Consider the following 17,994-nt stretch of genomic DNA (forward strand, 5'->3'; position numbering starts at 1 on the left):
CACCCAGGCTGGAATGCAGTGGTGTGATCTCAGCTCACTACAACCTCTGCCTCCAGCGTTCAAGCGATTCTCCTGCCTCAGCCTCCCAAGTAGTTGGTACTACAGGCATGCATCACCACACCTGGCTAATTTTTGTATTTTTAGTAGAGACGGGGTTTCACCATGTTGGTAAGGTTGGTCCCGAACGCCTGACCTCAAGTGATTCACCCACCTTGGCCTCCCAAAGTGCTGACATTACAGGCGTGAGCCACCGTGCCTGGCCTCGTAGTATTGACACCTGCCGAAAACTTGATCTAGAAATCTTTGCTCTAAACAATTAAAAGGAAACGTAAGCAGCCCAATTTCCTTGACTCAAACTATGTTGAAGAGCAATATATAGGGCAGAGGAGAAAGTTTTAAAGAGAAAAGTATGTTATTTACTCTCTCCTACACTTATTAAAAGATACAGGGAAAGGGAAAGTGAGTCTAGTAATTTCAGATAGATTTCTGAATGGCAGATCTCCAAATTGTAAAAATAGAAACCAATATTGATTCATTGGCCAAATTTGTCTTCAAGGAAAAGCCCAACACTAAAAAAAAAAAAAAAAAAAAAAAAAAGATTATAGTTGTCCTAGACTTCTTTACTCTGGAAAGAACTATGCTTAAATGCAGGGAATAAAAGTAGCAGCTGGGAATCCCTGTTTGAGAGCGGGGGTGGGAGGGGAACAAAGTGTGAGGTTCTTTGCATATAAGAATTTTATCATATCTCTGTTTTGAGAATTCCCTAAATTGTGAGAAATCTAACAGTGGTACCGGTCAACCCGGATTAACAGATTCTCTAAGAATGTGGATGATTCTAAAATCCACAGGCTGGGTGCAGTGGCTCACGCCTGTAATCCCAGCACTTTAGGAGGCCAAGATGGGCAGATCACCTGAGGTCAGAAGTTCGAGACCAGCCTGACCAACATGAAGAAACCCCATTCTCTACTAAAAATACAAAATTAGCCAAGCGTGGTGGCACATGCCTGTAATCCCAGCTACTCGGGAGGCTGAGGCAGGAGAATCGCTTGAACCCGGGTGGCGGAGGCTGCAGTGAGCCAAGATCGCACCATTGCATGCCAGCCTGGGCAACAAGAGCGAAACTCCATCTTAAAAAAATAAAATCCACAAAATGTAGCTTTACTTTGATAGGCAGGCACTTAAGCACAGGGAATAGAAAATCCAGAGTAAAGCCCAAGTCCAAATGTAGGCCCAAATGTAGACCTGAGAAGCATTTAGAGTGAAATTAAGACCTAAAAAATCAGGTCCAGGCAAAGACAGCCACAAACCACTACCATATAGTCACATGTAGGCAACAAAGGTAACGCTCCTTTCCTTAGCATCTAACCAGCACTACTTTGTCAATTTCTTAAATTAAACTCCACTGCCAGTCTCATTCTGGTATTTCCCACAGACATGAATACGCAAAAAGTATGAAGTTCCACCCAGTAATTAGGGAGCCAGTGAATTGACTCATGTGGCCAAAACAGAGGCTGTATAGGACAGAATACCTGGAATCAGTGCTACCCCATATTCAACTAGAGAGTCTCAAACAGAAATAGAGAAAGTGTAAGTGGGCCAGGTGTGGTGGCTCATGCCTGTAATCCTAGCACTCGGGAAGGCCAAAGCAGGAAGATTCCTTGAGCACAGGAGTTTGCGACCAGCCTAGGGAACATAGGGAGAACTTGTCTCTTAAAACAGAAAGACAGAAAGACGGACGGACAGAAGGAAGGAAGGAAGGGTTGGTTGTAAGCATTATTAAAAATTTGAAAACTTTTGCTGGTATATATGGAAATTTTATCTAAAATTCCAGGAAAGCTAGGGGCTTCTAGATTGCATATACAAAAATGGAAAGAACTGCTCTATCTGCTAGATTAAATATTGGGCTTTTCCTTTCTAACTACTAACCTCTGAAGTCAACAGGAACTGACCAGAAAAAGCATTTTTCTCCCTCCTAAGGAGCTCATACTTTCATGTTCTCTTTAGGGGGATACACTTTATCAGCTAACAGCACCCAGAGATATGGCATAGATAATTTAAATAAGACCTCATTTAGAAACCTAGATTTCTCTTTTTGATGGTTCTGGTATATAAGCAGAACCCTTACATATGTATGTTTACATTCTAAATTAGGTTGTTTATTTCAGATGCTTATATCCTTAACAAATCTCTTTTAAGATTGGATCAGAAGTGTTCTCAATAAGGAGGAATTAATTTGCTTATCCCAAAGTAAGCTGTTTCCCAAAAGGTTATCAGGGAATCCAAGAGATTCCAAGATCAACTAAATCTAGAAGTTGGGAGACCTGGTTTGTGGTGTTTTTTTTGTTTGTTTGTTTGTTTGTTTTTTGAGACAGAGTCTCGCTCTGTCACCCACGCTGGAGTGCAGTGGCACAATCTCAGCTCACTGCAACCTCCATCTCCCGTGTTCAAGCGATTCTCCTGCCTCAGCCTCCCAAATAGCTGGGATTATAGGCGCCAGCCACCACTCCCAGCTAATTTTTGTATTTTTAGTAGAGATGGGGTTTCACCATGTTGGCCTGGCTGGTCTCGAACTCCTGACCTCAAGTGATCCACCCCCTCAGTCTCCCAGAGTGCTGGGATTACAGGCATGAACCACCATGCCTAGCCACCTGGTTGGTTTTGTCCTTACGTTGGTCTACCTGCCAAAGATGGCATTAATCTGGGGTGTACTTGGGGAGCAAAGCAAAGGATGCTTGAGTTGCAAAAAAAAATCTCAATCCCTAATTCTCAGCCCAAAACCAAATAATTCCAATTTAGAGCAATAACTCTGATTAGCAGTGAATCTCTCTCTGAAATATCCCAAGATGAGCAAATGTTATTGAAACTGTAAGGCTGGGGGCCTGGGAAGAGATGAAAAATCACCAAGGATTTAAGAAAAGCTTTGGCTGGCCTCCAATTTCTAACAATGCTATGATGTGTTCCTCTAGCTTCTCCCTCCCTGAGCTTCCTGTCATCACACAGCACTGAGGCAGAGTTCCAACAGGCAGCATCAGCTACAAACAGGCAGCAAGGAGCCAGAGCACTGGAATTCAACTACAAAGTTCAGGGGACAAGCTCAAGGCAGGATTGATTCAGTTCCTCCAACGGTTAGAGACAAAGTATGAAACAATCAGCTGGGGGCCAAACCCAAGGGCAGGGGCCACTCTTAGCTAAATCCCTCCCAGTGACTGCAATAGAACCCTCTGGGGAGCTCAGGAAGGGGTGTGCTAAGTTCTATAATATAAGCTGTCATATATTTGGCTCCTCCGTATCTCCCTCTTCCCTAGGAGAGGAGTGTGAAGGAAGGAGCTTAGATAAGACACCCCCTCAAACCCATTCCCTCTCCAAGAGACCTACCCTCCACAGGCACAGGGCCCCAGATGAGAAGTCTGCTACCTTCATTTCTCATCTTTTTACTAAACTCAGAAGCAGTGACAGCAGTCAGGGACAGACGCACATTTCTCACACCTTCCCCTCATCTAGGAGATGACAGGGAAAACTGCAGTCAAAGCTCGGTGCTCCCTCTGGAGATTTTTAAATCCTTTTTTATTCCATGAGAAGTCGTTTTTAGGGAGAACGGGAGTTGAGACAAGCTGTATTTCAGAAATGCTGTCGTAATGGTTTTTAACACCGTTTACTCTTCTTACTGGTGCTATTTTGTAGAATAAGGAACAACATTGACAAGTTTTGTGGGGCTTTTTATATACTTTTTTAAAATCTCAAACTTCTATTTTTATGTTTAACGTTTTCATTAAAATTTTTTTGTAACTGGAGCCACAACGTAAGAAATAATGGGGAAAAAACTGCCTTGTTTCAACAGTTTTTGCCAATTTTTAGGCTGAAAGATGACAGATGCCTGGAGTTTACCTTACGTTTAATTAAAATCAGTATTGTCTAAAAAAAAAAAAAGAATCAGCTGGGGGCATAGTTAACAGGAAGAACAAGTAATTTTGATCGGAAGATTCATGATTGATTGATCCTTAGCTCCATCCCTCACTAGCTGTATCGTTTTGGCAAAGTCACTTCACTCCTCTAATTCTCATTTTCCCTAGCTGTTAAAATTGAGGGGATAAAACACCTTTACTTACTTCAGGGTTATTTTAAGGATTAAGACAGATAAGAATGTGCTTCATACGCTATAACACTATTGAAATATTAGTTACTCAAGGTAACAAGTACTTATTGGATACTTCTCATGTGCTATGTGCCGCACTTAACAGAGAAAGTAGCATAATACAATCCCAGTCCTCAATGAGTACTGTAACAGAGAACATCGACGAGTGAGCACACAGGCATCTCTTCAAGGCAGTATGAAATACAGATGGAGTTGCAATTGATTTAATCTGAGGAACAGAGGTCAGAATCTCAGGAAGGTGATACTGGAGCTGGGCCTAGAAGGTGAAGTGGGTGATGGTCAGGCAGAGGAGGCTGGGACGTGCATTCTAGGGAGAGAAATAAATAAGCAAGGAGGTGTGAAAGTACACAGTCTTTAGGGGGCAGTGAGTTGTCTCATGTGGCTATAGCGCAAAAGCTACAAAAAACAGAGTGCTTAGAAATGAAGCTGGACAGGTGGGTTGGAAATGCTGCAAAGTGCTCTACTTCAGGACAGAGTTAGGTGACATCAAACTCTAGAGGCAACTAGTAGCCATGGAAGAAATTTACAAAAGGAAATCACGGCTGGACGCGGTGGCTCACGCCTGTAATCTCATCACTTTGGAAGGCCGAGGCAGGCAGATCACAAGCCCAGGAGAGCAGCCTGGCCAATATGGTATAACCCTGTCTCTACTAAAAATACAAAAATTAGCCAGGCTTTGGTGGCACATGCTTGTAGTTCCAGCTACTCAGGAGGTTGAGGCAGGAGAGTCGCTTGAACCCAGGAGGCAGAGGTTGCAGTGAGCTGAGATTGCGCCACTGCACTCCAGCCGGGCAACAAAGCAAGACTCCATCTCCAAAAAGAAAAAAAAGGAAATTACAATTTCTTTTCTCCTTACTTCTCTCTCTTTCTTCTTTGTCCTAACACTATAAACAATAAGACACAATATTTGCCCTCCAGTGATAATATAGCTGAAAGATACACCATGTATATAAACACTCTTGATGCTTTAACAAAAGCACATAAGGAGTATAGTCAGGGGCACAAAGAAAGGCTAGTCAGTTCCACATCAGAGAAGTCAGGAAAATACTTATTGAAGAGGTGTTAAGTTTGTGTTATCCAGGCAGAACAAACTTGGGGAAGATATTCCAAGCACAGGGAGCAGAATGAACAAAGATACAGAGTCATAAAATAGCATGGCACATAGTTCAGCAAGAACTCAAGGTATGAGGGAAACTTGGTGCTATGAGCCTGGAAAGGTAGGCAGCAACCAGAGCCAGTTCTGCATGGGTTAAGAGCACGGTTTCTAGACTTTAGGTTGCCTGAATTTTAAAACTTCAGTTCTGCCTTTTTCTAGCAGCATGATCTTGAACAAATTACTTACCCTCTCTAAGTAATTTATAAAATGGGGATATTAACAGAACCCACAGCATAAGATCACTGAAGGATTAAATGAAATAATCCACATAAAGGACTTAGTATACAGAATGTCTGATTTAGACTAGGCATGGTGGCTCATGCCTGTAATTCCAAGACACTGGGAGGCCAAGGTGGGAGGACTACTTGAGGTCAGGAGTACAAGACAAGCCTGGGCAACATACCAAGACCCCATCTCTACAAACACACACACAAAAATTAGCCAAGCACAGTGGCATGTGCCTATAAACCTAGCTATTTGGGAGGCTGTGGTGGGAGGATCACTTGAGCCCGGGAGTTGGAGGCTGTAGTGAGCTATGATTGTACCACCGCACTCTAGCCTGGCAACAGAGTAAACACTGTCACACACACAGAGAGAGAATACGTCTGATTTACAGGAAGTCTTCAAGATACTATTACTACCATTGTTATTATAGAAAACTTTATTAGGAAACTATTATAATGGTCAAGGCAACAGACACAGAGGCCCTGAACAAAAGCAGCGATATGGAGATGGAGAAGAGAAGACAGATGCATGCAATCTTTCTGAGCTACAAGTGATTGACTGGACTTGGTAACAAGGGAGAGATTATAGGCAGTACTGAATCAAATAGGTTCCTAACTTGAACAACTAGCTACATGAGTGAAAATACTTAACAATTTAGGGTGTGTTCAATAAAAGCTATGGCTAGGTAACATACAGATGAATGTGTAAAATACACCATGACACTTGCCTTTGGCTTAGGCAAGAATCCAAGAAAAGGCTCTATCACTGCCTCCTTATCCAGATCTTGCAGTGTGAAAATCATGCTCACCTGCAGTACCCACTAAACAAGTGGCCCTAAGAAGACATGTGTGATTTATGTAACCACCTCCTTACCCACGGTTTACTGAACTATAGATGGACAATTGGCCCATGGAGGAAAAGAAGACCTAAGCCCATCAGACTTTCTGTGTTTGTGCATCCAGAATCATGTGGCCTCAGGGGTTTACGTCACTGTTTGAGGCACAGCCGCCATGGCTCACTCGTAGCAATAAAGGAAAAGCAGAGAAATGAATATAGTAGGCACATAGAAGTAAGATGAAAGAACACAAGGCCCCATAAACAAGAAAGACCTGGGTTGGCCAGGCACAGTGGCTCACGCCTATAATCCCAGCACTTTGGGAGACTTAGGTGGGTGGATCACCTGAGGTTGGGAGTTCGAGACCAGCCTGACTAACGTGGAGAAACCCCATCTCTACTAAAAGTACAAAATTAGCCGGGCGTGGTGGTGCATGCCTGTAATCCCAGCTACTTGGGAGGCTGAGGCAGCAGTATTGCTTGAACCCAGGAGGCGGAGGTTGTAGTGAGCCGAGATCGTGCCACTGCACTCCAGCCTGGGCAACAAGAGTGAAACTCTATCTCAAAAAACAAAAAACAAAACACAACAACAACAACAACAACAAAAAACAAGAAAGACCTGGGCAGCACAGTGAGAACCCATCTCTACAAAAAAATTTAAAAATTAGCCGGGTGTGGTAGTGCATGCCTGTAGTTCCAGCTACTCAGGAGGATGAGGTGGGAGAATCACTCAAGCCCAGGAGGTTAGGGCTGCAGTGAGCTGTGATCTTCCCAATGTACTCCAGCCTGGGCAACAGGGTAAGACTCTGTCTCAAAAAAACAAACAAACAAACAAACAAAACAAACAAACAAAAAAAAAAACAAAGAGAGAATGAGAGTAGTTTTCTGATAACTGTTTAGTTTTCATAAAGCCCAGCTGCATCTAGACATCAGATTCTGTGAGATCATCCCATATCCATTTCTACTTGTGTTTCTTTGCATTCCATGCAACAAAACAATCCCAGCGGCTACAATGGATGAGACTGCCCAAAAAGAATACAGAGAACAAAACCAAAAAATGGCCAAGGTTAGGATCCTGGGGAACACCAACATGGAAGAGTCAGACAGAGGAAGAAAAGCCAGTGAAACAGGCAGAAAAAAAGGCATTCATAGAGGAAAGAGGTAATTCAGGAAAAAGCAATGTTCTAGAAGTCATTGTAAGAGAGGGTTTTAAGGAGTAGACGACAGTATCAAATGCTACAGAGAAATCAAATAAGAGGAAGATAAAACTAGGCTACTGGATAGGGCAGTTAAGGGATCACTGGTGACCTTTCCCTTTCCCAGAGAAGCACTAATTATTATTATAATTCAAAAACTTTGTTTTCAGATTCTAACTGCCACAGTAGTCATACTGTTTATCTTTAGGTGAGTCTTAACATGCCTCTGTTTTGGTTTCTCTTGTATTTAAAATAATAATACCATAATAATATATTATTATTATATTTTATATATCTAATATATAACAATTATTATTATTATCTTTAGGTGAGTCTTAACATGCCTCTGTTATGGTTTCTCCTCTATTTAAAATAATAATAATGATAATAATAATCTTCATTCAGCCCTAACCATTCTGGAAATATTCTGTATTTTAGACTACCTGGTGGTAAAATTCATGTAAAAATTCATCAAGTTAAACATTTAAGATTCATGCACTTTAAGAGAAAGAGACAAAATCCCCCTCTATCATCCTTCCATAGTATTCAGATTAAAAAATAAAAATACACTGGGCGTAGTGGCTCACGCCTGTAATCCTAACACTTTGGGAGGCCGAGGTAGGAGGATCGCTTTAGCCCAGGAGTTTGATACCAGAGTGGGCAACATAGTGAGACCCCGTCTCTATTTTAAAATAAATTAATAAATTAAAAAAAAAAAGAAACAGGCTTATAAAGCAATGTATAAAGCTAGGAGTAAACTGTTCTTTGAATTTTTAAAATCATCCCATGGTATCTTCAGCCTCTGCCTCCTGATGTAATGGTAGGTAATAATGTCTTCACCAAGAAGCAGATTAATACAAGTTTCCATGCCATTATGACTATATTAGTTTTCAAAAAGCTGGGCATGGTGGCTCATGCCTGTAATCCCAGCACTTTGGAGGCTGAGGCAGTAGGATTGCTTGAGCCCAGGAGTTTGAGAACAGCCTGAGCAACATGGCAAGACCCCTTCTCTATTAAAAAAGAAAAGAAGAGAAAAGAAAAGTCACATGTGTATCTTCATAGACTCGAGCACACAGCAAGCAATCTAAACCATCTGAAAGAAGGAATGACAGATCCAGATGAGAGCAGTGAGAGGTGCTGGGGCAGCATATATATGAAAGGGTCCTACCTTCATTAAGTGCTTGTTGACCCACTTGGTGAACGTTTTCTTCTGAACCCGGTCCCGTTCATCTGTAAAGGAAACACAGAGAAGGCACTGGCTTAGTGCTACCCAGGTAACAGGTTCCCACGCTGCTGCCCTGCCCACATCTCTGTTTCTCTAGAACAACTTACCCACATAACTGTGGGACAGTGACTTCTTCTTAGGAAGGTTTGGCCTAGCTGAACTTCCTCTTTGGTCCTGATCACGTTGTCACTTTACAAACTAGACAGAATCACCATGTGCCTCAAAAATCATACCATGGCAAAGTCTCCTTAGCACAATAATTTGAGCAGAGCAGGGAGCAGACTGATTCCCTACTTCCCTCACAACAAGCTTCAAAAAGCCAAAGCCGTGATACCACCAACAGACAGGGTGGCCTTGGCATTTGGGACACACATATTGCAGTGGTTAAATTTCACTCTTCATGTGCTGATCTGCCTGAGGAATGCCCAACTCCCTCCCTCTCCTACCCCAGGAATTCCTTCATTCCAATTTCTTTACCAGCCATTATCAAAACAATCAAACTCTCAAAGCTGCCCAGCTTACCCCCACTGCACATCTCTTCCCTCTCTACCTTCTCCTGTCACAGCAGCAAACTCCCTTTTTTTCTCCAGTTTTTTTTTTTTTTTACCTCTTTAACAAAAACATGACTGTCAATGCTTGACAATGACTGCTCCACAGAGGCCTTATCCTGTAAAGGACTTACTTTCTCCAACTCCTGCCAATTCCCCAGAGCCATTTCTAGACCAGTGAGCCATCAGTCCTGGTCCTTTTCTATTTCTGAAAGCCCACACCATCCCATATAACCTCTTGTTCAAATCATCCTCACTGTCATTGACCATGCTCTGTGGCCTATCCCCTTCCACATGGCAAATCTACCTTAGCCTTCCCCGATGACTTGGTTCATTTATCATCTCTACGTATACGTGAAGATATATGTGACAATGCATCTGTGCCTACTTGGCTCCACTGGCACTCATCTCCAATTCATGTCCAGCCACCACACTGCCACATTTTGGGCCTTATTCCTTCCCCAAACATACCTATTTAGCACTTACCATTATCAGTCTCTCATACCCTCTCCTAATCATTCTCAACTTTAAATCACTCCATTCTTATTTTACCCTATTCATTAAGGACATCTACAGCCGGGCCTTGGCATTTGGGACACACATATTGCAGTGGCTCATGCCTTGTAATCCCAGCAGTTTGGGAGGCTGAGGCCGGCGGATCACTTGAGCTCAAGAGTTGGAGACCAGCCTGGCCAACATGGTAAAACCCCACCTCTGCTAAAAATACAAAAATTGGCCAGGTGGTGGTGTGTACCTGTAGTCCTAGCTACTCAAGAGGCTGAGGTGGGAGGGTGGGAGGATCACTTGAACCTGGGAGGCGGACGTTGCAGTGAGCCGTGATTACACCACTGCACTCCAGCCTGGGTGATAGAGTAAGACACAATCTCATAAAAAGAAAAAGAACATCTAAGATTATCCCAGTCCATGCTAGACAACATGGTTATGCAATTCAAAGCTGCCCTCACTAATACCCCAGGAACTCCCCCTGCCTAACTGCCTACTACTACATTCACCATGACAATCTGCAAACCTAAATTACCATAATTGCCCGCTGCTTGACTCTTCCATATCTTTTCCAAGACAGAGAACATTTCGGAAGAAAGTTGCAGAGGTATATAAATCTGGTTCACTAGTAATTCATACAAGCTTCAGCCAGGTTCTCTCTCCCCAAGCCCAGTTATTTTCTTCTTATTGATCCCCTAGGAAAAGCCAACATACTGCCATTCCAAACAATGTCAATGCTTGTTCTACATCCCAGGTGAATATATTTATCTATTTTTTTTTTCTGAGTTTATAGCCATTCAATAAGCACTTTCTTATCTTGGTCTCTGGTTTTATCCTCACATCCTTCTTTTCAGCCTTGAATCCTTTCTTGCTTTGCAAGGAACAATTTTCTTCCTACTATAAACTACAGCACTAAGGAATGGACCTTAGAAATTATATAGTCTAATTCTCTGCTGACACACAAATCCCTTCAACAACAAAGAATCATAAGTTCACATTGAAAGGTCTCTCCAAATCTCCCACAAATCTACAATATTCTTGATATTTAAAATTTAGGATAATAGAGAATTCACTAACTCATAAGACAAAGTACCAATGTAATAATTCTATAAAATGTCATAATCTGCTTTCCTTGTAACTTCTGCCTATTGACTCTCATTTGGGACTGTTAGAAGTATTATTATTAGGCTGGGTGCGGTGGCTCACGCCTGTAATCCCAGCACTTTGGGAGGCTGAGGTGGGCAGATCAGCTGAAGTGGGGAGTTCAAGACCAGCCTGACCAACATGGTGAAACCCCGTCTCTACTAAAAATACAAAAATTAGCTGGACATGGTGGCGCATGCCTGCAATCCCAGCTACTCGGGAGGCTGAGGCAGGAGAATCGCTTGAACCCAGGAGGCGGAGGTGCAGTGAGCTGAGATCGTGCCATTGCACTCCAGCCTGGCAAGAGGGCAAGACTCCATCTCAAAAAAATAAAAAAGTATTATTATTAGACTTAAAAGTTTAATCCATCTTTCACTTAATGGAGTCTTGAAAGTATCTAAAGCCAGGCTTCTCATTAGATTTGACCACTGTCATTCCAACATATTTTGATCTTTTTAGATGCTGATTCAGTTATCCAACATCTTCATCAACCTTTCCAAGCCCGTGTCATCTGCAGATTGAATCAGAATCAGCTTCCAACTATAGTCTCATCGAAATCACTGACTCTTTGCTCATACTACTTATTTTCCCTTCATGACTGGCTACTTCTCTTCCTCTTCATCTCTCCAAATGGTATTTATTCTTTAAAATCCACCTCGTTCGTTCACTCATTTATTCTTTTTTTGTTTGTTTTTGAGACAGAGTTTCGCTTTTGTCACCCAGGCTGGAGTGCAATGGTGCGATCTCGGCTCAGTGCAACTCTGCCCCCTGGGTTCCAGCGATTCTCCTGCCTCAGCCTCCAGAGTAGCTGGGATTACAGGTGCCCACCCAGCACATCCGGCTAATTTTTGTATTTTTAGTAGAGACGGGGTTTCACCATATGGGCCAGGCTGTTCTCAAACTCCTGACCTCAGGTGATCCACCCGCGTTGGCCTCCCAAAATGCTGGGATTACAGGCACCTGGCCTCATTTATTCTTTAAATGAGAGAAACAACTTCAAAGCAGTTTGATTAAGTGCTATAACAGGTAAGCACAGAGTGCTCATGAACATAAGAGGTTAAGCCTACCTGGGTAGGGACAGGAAATATGGGGGACTTAATGAAGTTTCAAGGAGGAGTGACTCTATCTAACCTTAAAAGATGAGTATAAGCCAGAAAGAGAAGGGAAGGAATAAAGTTGCTACATAAAGTTATAGCTAATGCAAATTCATGGAGACAAGAAAAAGCTTATGTTCGAAGAACTGCACAGAATTAGGAATAGCTGAAAGACAACTAGGTAGTGGCGAGATAGGATGGTATGGGCCAAATCAAGACCTTTCATGACAAGCTTAAGGAACCCGAACTTTATCCTATAGGTAAGGAGAAGCATTGAAAGATTTTAAATTGGAGAATGACATGCTCAGATTTGTGTTTAAGAAAAATTTTGGCTGCCTTTTCTGGCAACTCCAGTTCTCAACAGTCTCTGTGTCCTCCAAATATCTATGTTACTTACTGGGCTAATCACTCAATCAGCACTTATATAATTATATAGTGTTCTGAACTTTTAATATGCTTATTCTTATATTACCAGGGAGATCATTAACTCCTTGAAGAGAACATGATTTACTTTTTTGTATTTCCCACAACTTGCAACACCTAAAGCTCTACATAGTAAGAACTAAAACATAAAACCACCGGAGAGCGTTCTCAATTGGCCAAGTATGATTAGAAGATTGGCAAAAGAAACACACAAAATGAAATCAGAACTGAGTTACCTACAAGAATCCAGTTCAATATCTAAAAACCTCAAAACCATGCCAGGCAAGGTGGCTTATGCCTGTAATCCTAGCACTTTGGGAGGCCGAGGCAGAAGGATCACTTGAGCCTGGGAGTTTGAGGCTGCAGCAAGCTATGATTGTGCCACTGCACTCTAGCAGGGACAACAGACTGAGACGCTGTCTGAGAAAACAAAAACACAACACGCCAGTATCACTTGTGTGCTGAGATAAGAAGGCATGGTGGAAAAATCAGAGCTAACTAAAGTTGTGTCCATTACATTTTCACACGATATCAGGCCCACTGTGCTTCACTATATTCATTACCTTCATAGCCAAAAACAGTCTGATTCTAATTTTAAAAATTCTCACTCTAAAGATAGAAGTGTTTTTTCTTTTCTTTTTATAATTTCTTTTTTTTTATAAAAGCTATGTATGTGCTGTAATAGGTCAAACAACACACAGATGAAAAAGGAAAAAATTAACAGATTTTCTTTTAAACTAGTAAGTATTTAAAGGAGGTGGAATTCATTCGGTTTCCTTTTAGTCCACTGCCTCATTTCATTTAGACCTGAATATGTGAGTAGCATGATTCTTTTTAATTTTACTATCCATAGGCCAGGCGTGGTGGCTCACACCTGTAATCCCAGCACTTTGGGAGGCTGAGGCGGGTGGATCACGAGGTCAGGCGTTCGAGACCAGCCTGACCAACATAGTAAAACCCCGTCTCTACTAAAAATACAAAAATTAGCTAGGCGTGGTGGCACACACCTGTAATCCCAGCTACTCGGGAGGCTGACGCAGGAGAACTACTTCAACCTGGGAGGCGGAGGTTGCAGTGAGCTGAGATCGCACCACTGCATTCCAGCTCGGGCAACAGCGCAAGACTCCATCTCAAAAAAAAAAAAAAAAATACTATCCATAAATTATTCTGTTCATCTACCAAGCCCTTCCATAACAGTAATGTACTAAGGAAACCTGATGGTCTCATACCAATCATGCTTCCAAAAGCTAAAAAGCTGACTTTAAGCTCAGGAGAAAGACGTTTAAGTACTTATTGTGAATATAATCATTAAAGGCAACATGATTACAAGCCCTTCCCAAGACTAGCTAGCCTGCTTAGAGCTAAGCCATAAGCTCCTCAGAAAAGGGTTTTATAGAATTCCTTTGCCCCTAAGAGCTGGAAGATCATTTTTTAGGATCCTATGTTGGTATGCCCATCAATTACATGAAAGTTCTTTCCTGGTTTAAACTTCAGGATAAAAGAATATTACAGTGCCTGGAGTTTAATATCTTAATTTTTAGCAAGGAAATCCAAGAAGCAACCTTAAGAATTATGCTGACCTTCAGAACAATAGCTCAGACTCTCAAATTATTTAATAAGTTTTAGATTGGCTCCTTGCACATAAATCCCTAGTTTAACTCCAGGCCTAGCAAAGATCTTTCTGCCTAACATTGAAGGTTAGGCAGAAAGATAAAACTGAGGTAAAAGTCTCAGAAAGTACCCTTATGTGACAGGAAAACGGGCAAAGAAAAGGCAATATTCATTTTAATGTTCTTTATAATCTCAGCCCCACCAAAGGCTATAAACAAACAAGAGAGAGCCCACTCCCCACCAACAGCATCTCTACAGAAGCAGAGAACCCAACTGTCCATCTAAGTTTCAGATTTAACACTTTAAACCTTATTAATTACTTAGGGGTTACTGAATTAGAAGGCTTAAATTAGAAAAATTTGCTATTTGTTGTTGTTTTGAGACAGGGTCTCATTCTGTTTCCCAGGCTGGAATGCAGCAGCATGATCATAGTTCACTATAATCTTGAACCCCTAGGCTCAAGCAATCCTCCTGCTTCAGCCTCCCAAGTATCTAGGACTGCAGGTGCATGCCATCATGTCTGGCTAATTTTTAAACTTTTTGTAGAGACAGGGTGTCAGTATGTTGTCCAGGCTGATCTCAAACTCCTGGCCTCATGTGATCCTCCCACCTCAGCCTCCCAAAACGCTGGGATTACAGACATGAGCCACTGTATCAGGCCTAATTAGAAGGATTTAATACTTGTTTCCAACTTTATTGATCTTCGTCAACAAAGGTCTCTGAGCATCGTGCTATCAATACCTATCCTAATTTTATTTTAGTTTCATTGCCAGAGTTGTCCCTTTTCAGAATCTAAGTCAGTCCTTCTACCTAAAATCTGGATCTCATCGCTGCTCTTCTCCATAGGAAACTTAATCCAACAATACTCCCTAGTCTGTATATCTTCAACTGCTCTCTCTCTCTCCTGGTTCTCTCCTGTTGGCTTCTGAACAAGTATGATGACAACACTCAGACTTCACTTCCCCACCTCCTATTTATTCTATGTGACCTGGATTCCAGCCCCACAAATTCACTGAAATTGCTCTCCCCACGGTCACCTAATTGCCAACCCAATGGATAGTTTTGAGTTCTATCTCACTTAAACTCTCTGTAGCAGAAGACACTGGTGATCATTCCTTCACCTTTTAAATCGACTCTCTCTCTGGAATCTGAGATTCCATTCTACCCTAGTTTTCTGCCTTCTTCTTTGGTTGTTTCTTCTCTTCTGTTCATCCCTTAAACATTACTCATCCTTAGCCCTCTTTTCTTTTCATTCTGTATTATAGCTTCTTCAGATGTCCAAGGACCCAAGAGTCCACTAATGGGTTTTGGAGAGGGAGTGTTCAGGAACCACCTAAAATTACATGCAAAATGTTTTGTGTCGTGTGTTTATGGGGGGGAATGGGGGGATGTCCATAGCTTTTCAATAAAAATTAAAAATAGCTGTTCTCTACATTCTCCCTTAATGATTTAATGAACATCCATAGTTTCAGCTGTGACCTATACAATGATAATTTCCAAATCTGTATCTTTAGCTCAGGGCTTTACCACTCTCATATATCCAATGGCCTCCTAAAACTTCCATGCTCATCTCAAACTCAACTTGTCTAAAACTGAACTCTTCTTTTCTCCTTGCTTCTGACAGATATCCCTGCTGTAATCCATCCTTCTCAATGGTGTCAGCAACCATTCTGGCAAGGTTAATCTTGTAACTTAAAATCCTTCAGTGAGCCCTTATTCTCCCAATATTATTAATAGTTGACATTTAGGCTGGGTGCAGTGGCTCCCACCTGTAATCCCAGCACTTTGGGAGGCAGAAGCGGGCAGATCACTGGAGGTCAGGAGTTCAAAACCAGCCTGGCCTACTTGGTGAAACCCTGTCTCTACTAAAAATACAAAAATTAGCCAGACGTGGTGGCAGGCACCTGTAAAATACCAGCTACTTGGTTGGCCAAGGCACGAGGATCACTTGAACCCAGGAGGCGGAGGTCACAGTGAGCCAAGATGGCACCACTGAACTCCTCCTGCCTAGGTGACAGTGAGATTCTGTCTTAAAAAAAAAAAAAAATTAAATAGCATTTATTCAGCACCTACTTAGGTGCTAAGCACCTTGTATCTATTCTTTCTAATGCTCAACAACTCTGTGAGTTAGCCAGAAAAATAAAGTCCAGACAGATGAAGCAGCTTGCCCAAGATCACAAGGTAAGTCATGAAGTCAAACTTGAACCCAGCTCTACCCAGTTCCAAAGCCTGATGCTTCCATTTAGGATAACAGTCAAACTTTTTAGCTTGGGAGCTAAGATCCATTATGATGGAATGCGTACCTACCACTCATCCCTCTACCTTTCCATAAAAACTTTCAGCCTTGTTTAAAAAATTTCCTGCAAATGGGGCAGGTTTTCTCTCAGTTCCATGCCTTTGCACATACTCTGTGAATATAGCTCTCCCCTTCTCTGACTACTCATTCTTCAGCCTTCAACTCAAATATCCCCTCCTCCAGGAGCTTTTCCCATCTCTTACACACACTAGTTTGTGTGCTTATTGCATGGTATCACTGTTTACTTGTTTATCTGTCCTACTCTACTAGGAGAAATTTGAGAGTAGGCCTGACGTCAAATGAAAGCCTGCATTTGAGGTGCAAAATTCTATGTTCTGATCCAACATAGCCTACCCACATAGTCCCAGTACATTACGAACCATTCAAAAAACAAGTGAGAGAAGAGCCTCTCCTGTTTCCAAAGGCCACAGAAAAATGACAAGTGCTTCAAGAAGCCCAGAAACACCAACCACCTGGAAATCTAAAAAGGATATACCACAGCTGACACAGAAGGGAAGTAGAGTTGGAATAGTCCTGTTTTGTGACCTCATGAAGTTTACAATCTAGTGGTGGAGAACAACATGTAAATAATTAACAATAACACCAAGCAAATAACACACCAGACACAAGCTGCACAAAATGACACTATAGCACAAGCATAGAGTTGATTAATCCTCACAGAGAGGTAGGAGGTGTTCATGGAAGGCGTGATAGAACTATACCTGATCTTAGACAAAAGGCTACGAAGTGAACGGTGTCTGAACTAAACCTTGGATAACGAGTAGGATTCTGGCAGCCCAAAAAGGAGTCAAAGGATTCCAAACTTAAAAAAAGCACAAGTAGGCTGGGCATGGTGGCTCATGCCTATAATCCCTGCACTTTCAGAGGTTGAGGTATGTGGATCACTTGAGCTCAGGAGTTCAAGACCAGCTTGGGCAACATGACAAAACTCTGTCTCTACAAAAAATACAAAAATAAGCCAGGCATAGTGGCTTGCGCCTGTGGTCCCAGCTACTTGGGTGGCTGAGGTGGGAGGGTCGCTTGAGCCCAGGAGGCAGAGGTTGCAGTGAGCCAAGATTGTGTCACTGCCCTCCAGCCTGGGTGACAGCAAGACCTTGTCTCAAAAAGAAATTTTTTTTTTTAATTTACAAAGCACAAGTAGTGATTTGGAGACATGTAAGTATACAGGATGTGTTTTAGGGAACGGTATGGCTATTACATGCATGACCATACCATGCAGTTAGCAGTGTGATGAGCAACCAGGCTAACAGAACAGCTAGCTGACATCACAAAGGACCCAGAAAGCTAGAGTAAGGAGTATGCACTTAATTAAGTAGACAAAGCAGAACCACTGAAATTTTCTGACCCACAGTATGTTTTGGGAAGACTAATCTGGCTTTGGACTGAAGGCCACATTATACCAGAAAGACACTAAGAGGCAGAAGAACCAGTTAGAAGTCTCCAGTGACAGACCAGGAGAAACATTTTGAAATAGCATGAATTAGGGCAGAGGCAGCAGGAAAGTAAAGAAGAGGGCAGGTACCTCTACGTTGTCATGCAATGTAGAGGTAGAAACAATGGCCTTT

The 17,994-nt window shown here is 42.1% G+C and overlaps 1 protein-coding gene across 4 annotated transcripts in view; it reads right to left on the reverse strand.

Moving 5' to 3' along the window:
* LOC101146907 (microtubule-actin cross-linking factor 1, isoforms 1/2/3/4/5) overlaps nucleotides 1–17,994 on the reverse strand; it is a 280,531-nt gene that overhangs the window by 245,439 nt on the left and 17,098 nt on the right. For all 4 annotated transcript variants that reach the window (XM_055392119.2, XM_055392106.2, XM_063700149.1 and 1 more), the window contains exon 2: nucleotides 8,733–8,794. In XM_055392119.2, the coding sequence (XP_055248094.2) occupies nucleotides 8,733–8,794 (62 nt within the window). The remainder of the gene's footprint in view (nucleotides 1–8,732; nucleotides 8,795–17,994) is intronic.

This window comes from Gorilla gorilla, chromosome 1 (assembly GCF_029281585.2).
Source record: "Gorilla gorilla gorilla isolate KB3781 chromosome 1, NHGRI_mGorGor1-v2.1_pri, whole genome shotgun sequence".
NCBI classification, from domain to species: domain Eukaryota; kingdom Metazoa; phylum Chordata; class Mammalia; order Primates; family Hominidae; genus Gorilla; species Gorilla gorilla.